Source organism: Polyergus mexicanus, unplaced genomic scaffold (genome assembly GCF_030449975.1).
Source record: "Polyergus mexicanus isolate NDT 795.1 unplaced genomic scaffold, iyPolMexi1.0 SCAF_8, whole genome shotgun sequence".
In the NCBI taxonomy this organism is placed as follows: domain Eukaryota; kingdom Metazoa; phylum Arthropoda; class Insecta; order Hymenoptera; family Formicidae; genus Polyergus; species Polyergus mexicanus.
In genome coordinates, this window is record NW_027223328.1 from 7,282,031 (window position 1) to 7,296,898 (window position 14,868).

General features: G+C 40.7%; 4 protein-coding genes across 5 annotated transcripts; 3 read left to right on the top strand and 1 right to left on the bottom strand.

Moving 5' to 3' along the window:
- The first annotated feature begins 5,478 nt into the window (after positions 1-5,478).
- Positions 5,479-6,180, top strand: LOC138935314 (uncharacterized). Its single transcript, XM_070299763.1, has one exon. The coding sequence runs from the start codon at positions 5,479-5,481 to the stop codon at positions 6,178-6,180; it is 702 nt and encodes a 233-aa protein (XP_070155864.1).
- Positions 6,181-6,465: 285 nt separating this feature from the next.
- On the top strand, positions 6,466-9,318 carry LOC138935315 (uncharacterized). Its single transcript, XM_070299764.1, has one exon. It carries the CDS (start codon positions 6,466-6,468, stop codon positions 9,316-9,318), a length of 2,853 nt encoding a protein of 950 aa, XP_070155865.1.
- An 852-nt stretch (positions 9,319-10,170) lies between these two features.
- LOC138935544 (uridine diphosphate glucose pyrophosphatase NUDT14) lies at positions 10,171-11,334 on the top strand. The gene is made up of 3 exons (XM_070300199.1): positions 10,171-10,673; positions 10,883-10,956; positions 11,097-11,334. The coding sequence occupies exons 1-3, from the start codon at positions 10,177-10,179 to the stop codon at positions 11,252-11,254; spliced, it is 729 nt and encodes a 242-aa protein (XP_070156300.1). The 5' UTR covers positions 10,171-10,176; the 3' UTR covers positions 11,255-11,334.
- Atg6 (Beclin-1-like Atg6) lies at positions 10,947-13,744 on the bottom strand. Of its 2 annotated transcripts, none has more exons than XM_070300198.1 (5): positions 13,488-13,574; positions 12,819-12,979; positions 12,337-12,749; positions 11,748-12,236; positions 10,947-11,625 (listed from the first exon to the last, which is right to left on the bottom strand). In XM_070300198.1, exons 2-5 carry the CDS (start codon positions 12,867-12,869, stop codon positions 11,505-11,507), a joined length of 1,074 nt encoding a protein of 357 aa, XP_070156299.1. In that variant the 5' UTR covers positions 12,870-12,979; positions 13,488-13,574; the 3' UTR covers positions 10,947-11,504. The 2 variants fall into 2 exon arrangements, with proteins under 2 accessions (XP_070156299.1, XP_070156298.1); XM_070300197.1 differs by having other exon boundaries at positions 10,948-11,625; positions 13,492-13,744.
- Between the last annotated feature and the right edge of the window lie 1,124 nt (positions 13,745-14,868).

Here is a 14,868-nt window from a genome sequence, read left to right on the forward strand (position 1 = left end):
ATATATCATTGCACAGTTCCCTCGGCATAATTATCTTAACATGTTATAAAAGAAATTATGAAATTTATGATTTTGCCAGAATGTAAGATTGCACATATAGCAGTTGGCGTATAAAAGTTGGCGATCAGAACGTGTTTCCCGTTCCCAGGCGAAGGTGCAGACCGTGGACGTTCCTTAAAGTGGACGAAACAGCCTTGAGATTTAAACGCGCCTGTTCATTTTGGCGGTAACTCTCTTTGTCGCTTCCAACGAAAATGATTGTTAAGAACGGGTTAAGCGCCGTGGAAGACTGTCGTAAAATAAATGTCAAGTCAAACGCAATTACCGCCAGTACCGCTGGAAGTCGTTGTCGTCGCGAGGCATGGCGTTGGTCATTAATTCTCTTAATTTGTGGCACAACCGAACGAGAGAATCTTTGAAAGCCTCAGTAGAATATCCTCGTCATTCCTTTTCGGTATTTTTTTAAGGTGCACGGGCATGAATGAGTCTACTCGACGAGACGGGGAATATTTTTCGCGTCTTTTTCATGAGCGATTAACATACAATAGCGTATTATCCTTGGTATCATAACGGTATGCTTAACCATATAATGGTTAATCACGTCAAGTGGTGGATAATGGGTGCTAATTTGTGCGGGCCATCTGTTACGGGAGGGGATTGTGAGCGTATGTTTATCGGTTTTTGCAAAAGTGTAGGAATCACTCTTTCTGTAATCATTCGCGATGCTATCTCTCTAAGATTTCACTCCGCTGGATAATTTCATATCTATGGTTATAATGGTGGCGAGGAAAATATAATTGATAATACATGTTATTGTGCCCCTCCTTCCCTCGTATTATGTAATAATAATCTTTTAAATCAGAGCGTGAGAAACAAGACAGACCTTGCACCTTCCTTTTAACCTTTAACCATATGTCATACGTCATTAGATTTTACTACCTTACATAGTTGTATTATATTTTCCGTCGTATTACTTTTTTCTACAATACAATTTATCAATCGACGCGATAACGACACGAATACCATTTAATTAACTATCATGCACATAATAAATAGGCCGCGTTGCATAGGATTATTTTATCTCAACCTTAGTGAAATCGAGCGCAACGGCCGAGAGGTTAAGCATGGCAACATCAATTCTTAACCTTTTAATACTATCGTATCGAGACCGACCGGCCGGTTGGTAGCCCCGATACAGGATAACTATCCGCTCATCGTTCAGCAAAATAATCTCTCGGCGAGCCACCTACGGCTCTTTCAGCGTAGTCGAGACACGCACGAGAACAAATTGGGATCCGCCGGTTGTTTGACAAATTTCGTCTAGCGCCGCGGGAGAGTATCCTCTAATATACCGATTATCTTTTTCTCCCCCCCTCTCTCTCTCTCTTTCTCTTTCGATGCCTTCTGGACCTTCCGTCACGACGGGCCGTCTCGTTTCATCACCACGAGGCCTAGTTGGTCCGCCACGTCGAGCAGTGGAGCGACGTAGTCGGTATTACGCTGCTCTCAGGTATTCGTTGCACGAATACACTCCTGGCCTGGCCTTCCTCTGCTCGAATACAACCGCGCTGTGCTCATCGTCTACGAATATATTCGCGCGCAACGGGGAAATACGTTTGTACTGGAGCGTGGAGAGTACCGACACACCATTCTCGCGGCGGTAGGACGAGAGTGGCCTACCACTCTTCGCGCAGAGAGGAAGGTACCGCTATCGCCCTCTGACCTCTCGAAGCGAGCGAACGAGGCCTCTCCTTCCACCGGCACCGGTAATTTTGCCTTCGATCCCGGCTTCCTGGTGTTACCCAGATCCAGATCATCGAAAATCCAAGTCCGACAATGCCCCGCGCAATGCATCGCGATGCCTCGTTTTTATCCGCGAGAGGTCGCGTCGCACGTGATTCTTGACGCGCTCTCTCTTTCGAATTGATAGATCGACATGTACCACTTAAGGTATTAATTCATCGTTAGTCCATCACAGATTTTAATATATAAATCGAATATTTTATTGCCTATCAACAAATATCATATTCTCCACACGCAATAAAAATTTTTTGAAACAAGTTTTTAAAACGATAAATATAACGCTCCGACACATATCTATTCCGCCATTTATAAAAATATCGATTCTGTTGGAATTAATATTGAATTATTCATATAAAGCGCGAATTTAAATGTTGACTGATAATTATCGATAATGCGTATACGAATAAGTTAATCTAATAATATAATTCAAATGATAGGAATATCGAGAAAAGATTTAAATAATGGTGACATCTACTATCTATGAAATATAATTATGCACAAGGAACAAACGATATTGATATGGAGGCGAAACACGATTCGCAGGCAGGCTTTTAAAAGTATCTTAAGAAGAAACGATAAGTTTCTTTCGACGAATCTCTCGCAAATTACGGTTCGAAGAATTGCGATGCTGATACATTAACGATAATTATAACTCCAATTAGTGTAAACGAATGAAGTATGATTTTTTCACTTGATTGCCCGATTTTTTTTTTTCTTTATATATATGTTACTTTGAATTTTAAAGCGATATCATTTACAATAACCGCATTATGCACGATTGTATTTGAACGATAAATAAACGTATGCCGAACATGCTGATAATTATTTGATTATTATGTATCGAAATTGTAAGAATTGTAAAAAAAAAAAACTATCTGGAAAAAAGTTTATCTGACTTGATATATACATAAATATCATTATAAAGGGACTCGCGATCAGTCGTATTCCGAAACGAAAAGCAAGGGTACCGCGATGCAAAAAGTTACAGCGTTAGGTGAATTCGAAACGAGAAACGGTTCTTAGCAGAAAATTATTCAAATTGCCGATGAACTTTGAGACTCCAGTAGAGTATATGCTCCGCTCTCCGTATGTATTGTAACGAGTATGTACAAGAGTAGAATCGAGAAAGAGGAGCTACCTATACCTACGTATAGGGAGTCGAATAATTGGTGTATAACATCGTGGGATCGTCTTGTGCACGATGAAGGTTTCTCCATGACGTTTATAAGCAGTTCGTCCACTTAGAAGCAACAGAAAAAAGACACGGCGTCTTAATGTATTTGGGTCATAATACGAGAGAGAAAAGGAGGGGAAATATTTACACGACGGCGTCTCATTCTGTCGCAAAGTACATTCCATGCATCTTCTTAAATGCATCCTGCAGTGACGTGCGCAGATAACGGTCATTGATGGAACCGGAAATGAGGGGTACCCGTTGTGGCGCGCTATCGTGGAAAGATTGTAAGATTACAGTGATTAATCCTTAAGCGGACACGCGACACTTAATTTGATTACGGACTATTCTTCGCATACTGTTGCTATTGTTTAAGCTCGCACTCGTGAGTTTCTAGCGTAAATACATTACAGATTACGACAGCACGGCAGAGTGCTATGAGATCAGTCTGCATACGCATAAATATTGCACATTGTTGAATTCTTTAAAAATTACTCGTGTGCACGGTGTCTCATTTGAGATAACACTAGTGCACAGTTAATTAATATTTGCCATAACAGGAAACAACGTAACATTAATTCGACAGTTGCATACGACAAATGACGTCGGGCGAAAACCTAAAAACAGAACTCGAATACTTTTTACTTTACGAATAATACGAGCGCTTAGAAGGACGATAAGTTCCTTCTCGCATAAAGAATCCACGACGAATTAACGTCCACTCGTTCGATCGTTATTTCCGGTCATTCGAATTGCGATTATTGCCGCGCACCCGAGGCAGTTCAGATTCCCAGGCGTGCTCTCGTAAAGAAATGACCACGAGCGAGTAGTCGACGAGGAGGAAAGCGATTCTGACGGTCGGGTCGCACGATTAAAAGACGCTTCTTTGTCGAGGAGAAAAAGGCGGCTGTAGGAAGCGAGAAGATTGTCACCGTTACGAGGCATGAGAGACGAAAGTAACATGTTGAGGACATCTCTAAGATCGGGAGAGTATTACGAGTCCCTGGTCCTCGCGGACCAGGACTAGATCGCGAGGAAAAAGGAAAATGTGGCGAGGGAGCATGCATCCATCCGTTTTAATCGCTAATCACCAATTATCTGAGAAACGTTCCGCGCCCAAAATCCCCACAAATATTTTAACGAGCCGCCGTGTCGCCCGGGTCCGGAATTTTACTTCGAGGCCTCGAGCTTCCACTGTGCACGGGCATCCACGGATATGTGTTCTGAGGATATATCTCTCATCCTGCTTCGTTGTCCATCCTGTTGGTCCCATTCGTCCGCCTATCTCGCTTCAGAATGATCGTATGCGTGTGCGTGTGCGCGCGCGCCCGTACCAATTAGTGCATACTTGGGCTCTCGGTGTTTCAGAGCCCTTCGAAATGTTGCTCGGTGCTGCTCCTGTCAAAGTGTACGAAATAAATGTTCCAAATGATCGAAAAATCTCGTCGATTTAAAAGATTATTCATCGCCGATGCGACGATCGATTTTCAAACAAATTAATAGTTTAAGAAGAAGAGGCTTTATTTAGTTAAAAAAATGCGATAATATTATTGCAGGTATATTTTTAATTGAAAATCTTGTGTAATATATATATATATATATTTGAGGAGGGATTTGAAAACTATTTTTCTTTAGCAAAAACTCGATTACTCTAGATAAATTTGTCACGCCACATAAGAAAGGAGCCCGTCTTTTTTTATTCTATTTTTTAAGCTCAAATCAACAAGACTTGGTCATCATCTAAGAACTGAGAGCAGGTGAATCGCACGTTTCGCAGATACATGCGTGGGTGTTCGTTCGTCCAATTACTCTTTTTAATGGGGAACACACGGAAAGTATGAATTTGCGAGGGTGTCGTGTCTACCTCGCAGGTTTTCGTAACGGTTCTAGCGGCGTCCCTCGGGTTTAAGTATATACCACTGTGAGAGCTAAGTAATAACTGCCAATGGAATTAGAAACGCCGAAGAGTCGCGCAGATAGTGGATGGGATGTACGTGACTGTAAGTTGATAATCTTTTTCTCTCCCAATGACGATGCATACGCGCATATGCGGAAGTGGAAGAAACTGCGCACGAGATGGTATTTAAAATCTATCTAGGGAATGCGTCAAGAGAACATTTTCTATGCAACGTCGATTGAATTAATCTTCTTCGATCGTTATCTCGGCAAAGTCCAATTTGTTCCGCGCATAAAATTCAGCGAAATGACCAGTCGGCAATCGAGGCGCGTTGGCGACGCGAATAAAACGTAAAACCCATACGACTCGAATTAATTGGCGATTACCACGTTGACGTAAATCGAGATTCGACTGTTCCCTTCCATCTGTCAATTTTGAACCTCCAAATATTTGGCACAAAAATTCTACGTACAATATTTTTTTGAACCACCAATATTCTCGTTACAAAATTCTTTCAAGTACTTAGACAAAAATATCAATGACTCAATCGAATTTATCTTAATGACACATATGACTTAATTCCCCGCGGAAAGTGCCTCACGTCATGTCTTGTCTCGGCGGCTACAACGAGCAGATCTATCTAGTCGAGATACTGATCGATAAATTGACGTTGACGCCCGTTAAAATCAAAGACATCGGCGAACATCCTATCGTGGTTAAGATCGTATTCTTAGATCTTCCCATGTTCGAGTTTACGCGCGACTCGGATGCGTCGAAGCGCGGTCAGGAGGACGTGCGTTTCCTGATTGGCAAATGCTGTCTGTTCATTAAGCGACCGCGGGATCTTGTTCACGAACTTCGCTCGAGAAAAGTAAGAATAGGCGTGTTTCGCGGGGGTGATACTTATCCTACAGCGGAGACCGATTTAACTCTGCCAGGCTGCCTTTGCGATCAGATCGCCATGATCGACAACGATCCCGGCAATAAACCAAAACCATTTATAGTGAAGGGCGGTTTTCATCTTCTCGATCCGGGCGAGAATCCGTCCGGTACGCTACACATGGAGCTCGTCATCGTATGTCTCGGACGTATCTCTAGGACAAATTACGAATTACTTCCGAAATCTCTCGTTTCCAGCGAACAAGACAAGGAACGGGAAATCTATGTGAAACGATTCGTACCGCCTGAGTTTCTCGAAATTGCTGAGAAGGTAGAGATTGCAAAATTAGAGAAACCACCGAAAAAAGATAAAAAAGTGAAAAAGAAAAAAGATAAGAAAGGTAAAAAGAAAAAAGGCAAAAAATGATCTTTACGAGTTCCAAGAAAATGTTCGAGTTCTGAAGTGAGATTCTCTGCATTAATCGAGTAATTATTCGTCGTTATGGTGACCGTTTGACAATTGGAAACGTCATTTGACCGATTCGAGGTTTAACGTGCACGAGGGGAAATTCCCGGCCCGAGACGTTCGCAAAATTAATGGCGCGATTCATACAGATACATCGTTAACGTCGATTCAGAGTCGTCTTCCAAATTTATCGTGTTGCCGATAACACGCGCGTGTCTATCAATTCCCGTGCTCGATTCATGCAAAATGGCCTTGAAAAAGAAAAAAACGCCGAAATTGGAAAAAGAACAATTGTACATGCTTGAAATTCTTGTTGATTATTTAAATCTATGTCCTGAGAAGATTATTAATAACGAAGAGCATGATTTTATGATACGTGTAAGCTTCATCGATTTCACGTCTGTCGATATTATCGCCGAGCAATTGGCCGAGCTCAAAGGCAAAGAAAGTAAGAACAAAAAAAGACGATTCTCCGATGAGTACATCAACTACGAGGGTAAGACGTGTCTGTTCGTTCGAACGCCGAGTAATTTAATACGATCAATAAAATCGACTCCTCTGAGCGTCGAAGTGTATCGAAATCTTCGCGAAGAGGATCGTAACTCGCGAGATAACGTCGGCCAGGTTCTTATCTGCGTGGCAACGGCATTTCTGCCGGTATATTTCTGCGATCGCGTAACCGCGGCCAAGGACAAGATAGACGGACTACCAAAGCCATATACGCTGATGCAGGTTTACACCTTGACCGACGAGCAAGGGCATCCCTGCGGATCTATCTCGATGTATTTGAGGCTATCGTGTTTCGGAAGCTCCATTATCAATCATCTTACGCTTCATGAAAAGTCGTTTGTGTTTCGGGGATTTCCTCTCGGTGCGAAATTTCGTTGCGCGAGTCTCTCCGATGAAAATATAAGCGATAAGAAAAATAGAATGAAACCCGACGATAACACGTTCTTACTATTGAGCAAGATTTTGGATCCCGCATATTCGAAATTACACGACGGAAAAGATATAGATACAGATGCGCGTTTCGTGTTGACGAAACCAGAATCGCCGCCTCGTATATCAATGGACCAACCGGGATTCGAAAAGCTCACGAGCGCTGAAAAACTAAACGACCGCAAGTATCGCAGTTTTATTTACGAGATATATCCGGACGAGCCTACTTGTTCGTGTCTACCGACAAATCGATCGACGCATCCTATGATATGTCGTTCCGGATGCGTTCGCTCTTGTTGCATTGGTTTGAGAAATCCCGATATTCTCAAAAACGTTCCATCATTCGCTACTGATTGTGTCGACAATTTACATCTAGAATCAGGTGCGGAACAGGACGTAAATTTTTACGACGATATAAGAATGAGAGGTGGTGAAGATACAGACAATAATCATTTAAATAGCAATACGGTATGGAACGAGGAATATATGTGGTACAAAAATAACAATTTTAAAAATCGCATGAAAGGCGGAAGCGACTATGGTGCGTCGGCATACGCAGCTTCCGAAGCAACTAGTGTCATATATGAAAAGAGTAAAGAAACTGGCACTGACTCACCGTACAAATCACGTCCAAGAATCACAGATGGAGCGAAGACGGCAGCGAATTGCGTTTGTCCAGGGAAGAATCTGTCGTCTTGGAGAACGGGAACCTCGACGTGCACGAAGAAACCTTGCGTGGGCGCAGATTGCATGATACGTGCCTTTAAGGAGGCTCAAGAGTTCGTGGACTCCATTGGTAAGGTGCCGGGTCTGGTAGGCCTCGGCTTGATGGATCCATCCGAGAGTCCCTATTTCGGAAGAGACATTGATAAAGATTATATCGTTCAGGAAACACCGAGCGAGAAAAAACGAGCATATCCCGTCCCGACATTGCCAAATTTACAATGTTCTGCCCCTTGCAATACGCAGATTAGTAAGCCTGTCGTTAGCGTTCCTTCTATAGCTTACAGTTACCTGACTTCCATTACCACAATGACAGCGGTCCCAGGACGCACCGGTGTCGTACGCGAAGCGATACCGTCGTTCCCGGAAGCGACGCTAGTCCCGATCTCCGCCAAGCCGAAGAAGAAGGAGGATAAAAAGGAAGAAAAATTGGAGAAGCAGAAGGAGAAAGAACTGGAAATTACGTTGACCGCGGCATCGGACGTCGACGTCGGTCCCTGCGGCGAGCCAAAATGCAAATCTCGCCGAAAAAAAGCCCACAGCGACCGTCCGGTGACGACACCACAGGAAACCGTCGAAGAATCGCAGAAATCCTCGGTACCGCCGAGCACGATATCGCCGAGCATCGGGGTGAAGGGCGTTAGTCGCTCCATCAAAAGACGACATCCGAAGGATAAACTTCCACCTGGTCCGGGTGGAGATAGCAATGTCACGAGCGATCTCCGGCCAATTAAAGTTAGCAAACGCGTGATGCGCCACATCTACTCGATTGGGGACGTTTACCCCGGGACTAATTATGGCCACAAGAATTGCATCGATCCGCGATTGAGGGTGCCGGCCAACATGGGCTGGTTATGGAACATAAGCACGATGATAGGCACGCTGAAGTATCCGCGTATCGGATGGAAACCGGGCGCGATTAGCCGTTTCTTGAACGAATTGCTGAAGGAGGCTAAGGGCACTTCCCTGCTAGAGGACAGTCGACCGAGATTGACACCCTCGCGCACCGGCCTACGTCGCGGCAAGTTGTACAAGAGCTTGAGTTACATTTCGCTGAAGAAGGAGGACGAGGATGAAGTGGAACCGCCGCCCACCCTGCATATCCATCGGAAGGACGGCACGTATTACGTGACGATGTACCCGATTCGACAGGAGACCGCTGATGCACCGCAGCTTGAAGAGCCGATGAAGCCGCTCCAGTTCAAGATAGTACGCAACAAGGACGACGCCTCCGTTGCGACGAGTTCCACGGCGTCAGACATGGAGATCGAGTTCTCGCCACCGGCAGCAGTCAACAGGTACCGCAGAAAACCGGACGTTATTCACGTGGACACTCAGGTCAGGCAGCAGGAGATCCTGGACGCCTTCACGTCAACGGTCGACGTACCCAAGAAAAAGGAGAAAAAGGAGAAGAAGGGCAAGAAAGGAAAGAAGTGACGAAATCCTATCGTTTTCCCCCCTTTCCTCTACGGCGCTCGTTATCATTAGCATCGCGAAAGCAAAGCAGCTTCATCGGAGGTTCGTATCTCATCGAAAAATTTAAGCACATTGCGCGCCACGCGGCCGCTAAATGTTATAATACGATTCTAATTTCATGCGACGTGTTAAAACTCGATTATGCCTACCCCGTACTTTTCACGGGCCCAATCAACTAATTGCGAAAAGATGAAGCGATCACGTCCCTTATTTAATATCTCGGTATGTTATAGCAATCGATATTACATATTTAAAGACGGGAAGAGCGAGACATACCACAATACATCTATATACATATATTTTTGTCTCTATTCACACATTTTCAAATCATATAGTGCAAAATTAATCCGTTATAAATCTCTCTAAAAGAGTCTATTATTACTCTATTATTAAGCAAAAAGACATTTCATATTCGCAATGACTTTAAATAATTCTATGCCGTTATATGCGTAAACGTTTATAAAATATATAGATTTAGAGAGAGAAGGAAAGAGAGAGAGAGAGAGAGAGAGAGAGAGCACGCACGTTATATATAATAATGAAATATTATTCGTTAGAACTCACCGACGACGGAATCTGTCACGCTAATTGAAGAAGATGCCGTAGAAGAATGAGAAGCTCCACGCAGTTTATCGAAACTCAAGTTAATCAAGCCGGATGGCACGAAATCTTTCTCTAGCACAGATCTTCCTCGCCGTTTGACCGTTTAACTTGCTCTAGTTTTCGTTCGATTCAAATTCTCGCACTTGGTGTCATGCGCGACATCTGTCGTCTCCGCGCGTCTCCAATCCAATTCGCTTTCGTTATCGACAAGAGTTAATGAAACGGCCTAGTCGGTGCTCGGTGTTACTTCGTCGTATTTTGGCAATTGGGATGAATGTCACGACACAGGATGAGAAGAATCAGACTGTGCGTAGACGGATGTTCGATCTGCACGACGTCCGTGTGGGAGAAGTACCGCGTGACTCGCCATGGTTGAGAAACGTCCGTCTGCAATATTCGCAAGACGGCCAGCGTAAGGTGTGGGACGTGATAAGAATCCACGACAGCGTGTGTATAATTATCTTCAATGTAAGTCGAAAAAGGCTCGTGTTTGTCAGGCAATTTCGACCGGCGGTATATTACGCGTTTCTACCGGAGAAGCAAGACGTGATTGATGTCGAACGTTATCCCGCGACACTCGGAGTGACCCTGGAACTCTGCGCTGGTATCGTGGATAAGGACAAGTCTCTCGTCGAGATCGCCAGGGAAGAATTAAGAGAAGAGTGCGGCTATGAAGCACCCACTTCAGCGTTTAAACAAATCACCACCTATTTGTAAGTTTTATTAAACAATACTTATGCCACAGCTCGATTACTGCCCTTTACAATTTGTATAAACGAGAAATATAGCAAATTTTTAGTATATTAAATTATTTGTATATATAATAGTTTTTTTTTTTTTACTTACGTATAATTAAAATTTATTTTGATGAATAAAATAAAATGTATCATAGATTAGAATTTTTTGCATTTTTATTTTTTAGATCCAGTGCTTCTGCTAGTGCAAAGCAAACTCTTTTCTATGTAGAAGTCACAGATGATATGCATATATATCCTGGTAAGTTTAAATTGTAAATATTTTTTCTAAAATAGATCTTTCATCGTACACAGTAATTTTACAAAAGATATTATTTTTTATCGATATACCGTATTTCAAGTATACGAGCAATTTGTTCAATTAAATTTTTTATGTTAAAGGTGGCGGTGCTGAGTCTGAAGGTGAACTTATAGAAGTAGTGGAATTGAGCATTCCAGAACTAAGAGACTACATGAAATCCAAGGAAATACAAAGCCCATCCAGCTTCCTCTTTGGTGTGTCTTGGTTTCTATTTAATAAATCTGAATACTGTTCATAGATTAAAACTAAAGATCATTCTGCTATCTAAAATAAAATAAAACAGTACAAATTAGTCACAAATAAAAAAAAAATTGATTCTGAAAATTACACCTTTCTAAATTAATTACAGTGTTTTAACTTTCTATATTAATTATAATTAAAATCAGTATCGTTCAACCGCGTTTATTTACAAATAGAGCATTTATACACAAGCAATTATAGGATAGTTGCATAATTAAAGTTACGCAAAATTTTACAAGCGCTGACATTCAATTAATATTCAGTTCATCTTTTGTAAATTGAGAGCTAACCCATGCAAGACCCCATTTTAAATTTGTTAGTAGAAACTTTAAGGCCTTAGTCCATTGTTCTTCCGAATTGAATTGTATCCTGAAAAAAAAAAAAAAAAAGATTACGAAATATTAAATAGGATGTATTTTATATATTGATTTTCTCAAGTACAGGTTGAGTCACTTAATATATAATCAAAATTTATAGATGCTCAAACATACTTAATGGAATACGAATTGCCTATCGCAGAGTCTTCAATTTTGCCACGGTCCATTCTGTATGGCAGACAAAATCCACTGTCTCCTTTTTCCACTTGCTCCTTAAATTGTTGCAAACAATCCAGAAACGCCACCATAGCTGCATCGAATTTCGTGTCCCATAAAAATTTGAATCCTCCGCTTCCGTATAACGGAAGCTCTTTATTTTGATCTAATGCCTCGATGTAACTGTGATTGCCAAACGGCACTAAACGAAAGCGTTTGAACGTTAAGTTCATTTTGCGCGCTAGAGCCACTAGCAAAAGAGTCGTTTGTCCCCAAGCGGCGTTTATTTCGCTCCAATCCACTGGCGCACTCGGCAATCGTCCTAATCGAAACGAATTTATGGTTCCAAAGTGGCCCGAATGCCAGATGTGAAATGTAGCATTGAAAACATTCGTTTTCTTCAACCTTTCAAGTTGCGAAGCTGCATATGCCAGTTGATTGTCCAGGCTATGGAAATGTTCCATTTTAAGTATAATAAAAATATTGATAAACAATTATCATTTTTTATATATGAAAAGAAGACAAATATTCAAGGAGGCTTACTTACCTGCGACATTCATCTTCAGCTAACATGAGATCTCTTCTGTGCTTTGAATATTCTTTCCAATACCTGTCCTCCTCGCTTTGTAATCTCTCTCTTTCTCTTTCTTGTTCTACTATGGCATTTTTAGTGGCTATCTCTTCTTTCCTCAATGCCTCTAGTTCTCTTATCATTCTCTCTTCCTCAGCCTTTACATCCAGCAATTCTTTTGTAAGATTTTCCATCTCTACATCCTCATGTCCTTGATATTGCTGTTCAATTTCTAGTTTCTTCAGGTACTGATTATAATCTGACCATTCTCCTTCTGTCATTCGTAATTGCTGATCCATTAATAGCAAAAGGCTATCGGTACACTCATCGCAAAGTGGATGATCTGCTGAACTACTACTGCTGAGAATGTCAAATAATGTTGCTCGCACCTGAAAAATATCAATCGGAACATAACATGTACAGATTTCATTTAAAATACCTCTTAAATCTCTTTGTACCTTTAAATGATGACTTAAGCTTTCCGTTTCACCTGAATCGCCAACTAACATAAATCCATTTGTACCGTTTCCTGATTCAGTCAATCTGAATGGTGGAACTAAGTGTTCTATACTATCACTCTGGGGTTCTAATTCTCCGACAACTTGTTGTTGTATAGGAACTATAATAAAATAACAATTATGTAACATTTGCTATTTGTCTAAAAATAATAAAACACTAGATATTAAATGATTTTATTTTATATCTGTCGTCAAATATTCATGTATAACCAAAAGATATGTAGAATAACTAATATAACACTTTATATATAGTCTGCACATAAATCACTAAGAGCTGAAATAGCTTGTTATTGTACACTAAATGGCATTGCATATACATAATAATTTAGATATACTATCTCTAGATATAAAAGCCATATTGTTGACATATAGATGCTCAATATAGTAGATGTATCCATTTAATAGAGCTTACGCTTGTTATGGAATTAATGAAAAAAATCAAATTTTATTCACAATGATTTCGAAAACGCAAATTATAATGCGCCGTACATTAATTGTAAAAAGTGACTATATATATATATATAAAGAAATATATTATCAACGCGACAGTGGCGAGGCAATCGACTCAATGAAGTACGTCGAGAATTGCCAGTAGAAAATAGAAATTACCTACGTGAGAGTTCTGCGAGAGTGTGCTCCCCAAGACGATCGAAACTCGAATCTAGTTTCAACGGTTGTAAACACCGTTGACACGCGAAACTGACGTTCGTCTTTAAGTCTACCATTGTCGTTCGTCGCTTACCGAGGAGAACCGCTCACTGTACAACCTGTCCGTACTCCGTACGCGTCGTGTCATTTACGTATACAATATACAATGCATCTACCGTAGCCTGTGATGCTTGGCTTGGTGTCAGCTGACGTTGCTTTGCCAAGCGTCCGTCAGTTAGCGTTACCGTTTGTAGCGGCGCAAAACGTATTCGTTGTGTTTATCTTTTTCTACATAAACAGGTATGTTGTGTATGTATTGTACGCGTGAATTATTACGTACAAGGAATTTATATCGGTGGTATAATATAGGAGAAAGAAGAACAGACTCTCTGTAATATAAATCTAGTTTGTACTTTGCATTCTCTTTTTAAACGTTGAAACCGATTAATTTGATGTCCTCTCTCTCTCTCTCTCTCTCTCTCTCTCTCTCTGTCTCTTTTCTCCCGCTTTGCAGGGAATTAATTCTTTACGACACAGAAGCTTGTTATCTACTGTCGATATAATATCGCTAACTACATAGTTGCATGATTTATCATATAAGGTTTATCGCTTAGTTGAGAAAAATCTTTTGTTTAAATATATTATTATTATAGAGATAAAGCGAGATAGAGCATCGAAAAAGATCATGAGAATTGCGTAGCTCGAAAAGTATGACGGGAATTTATCCGCTCTTCGCGACAAGTTCAATGCATTCATATATATATAGTTTCGAGAATCGCAATTGCACTTTGAAGATAGATCATCATTGCACTTCAGATCGTTAGTCATGGACGCGGAACATATATATATATATACGGAACATATATATATATATATATATATATATATATATATGTTTAACAAAAAATAAAATATTTATACAATTATTAATATATATTTAAATATAATTTACAGGAAGCTGACACACACAATGAGATAATTACCTGAGTATCGGGCTGCTTTCGAATTACACAGAGGGTGCTAAGTGAGTACCAATGAGATGCTGCACTCTAGTGGTGATGGTTTCACCTATAGCACTAGTAAATCTCTGCTTCTCACTCGTATTTTATCTCTCTCTTTCTTCAATGGCTATCCCATGACTTCCTCATATAAAAAAAATCTTCTATATAAAAACCAAAAATTAAAAAAAAAATTATTTTGCATTGGAATTACATAGTCCCAAGACTATGGTATACAAGAAATATTTTAACTTGATAATTTATTTCTAATCATAAAATTCTATTAATTCTTTATAATTGTTTATTATATATATATATATATATATATATATATATATATATAT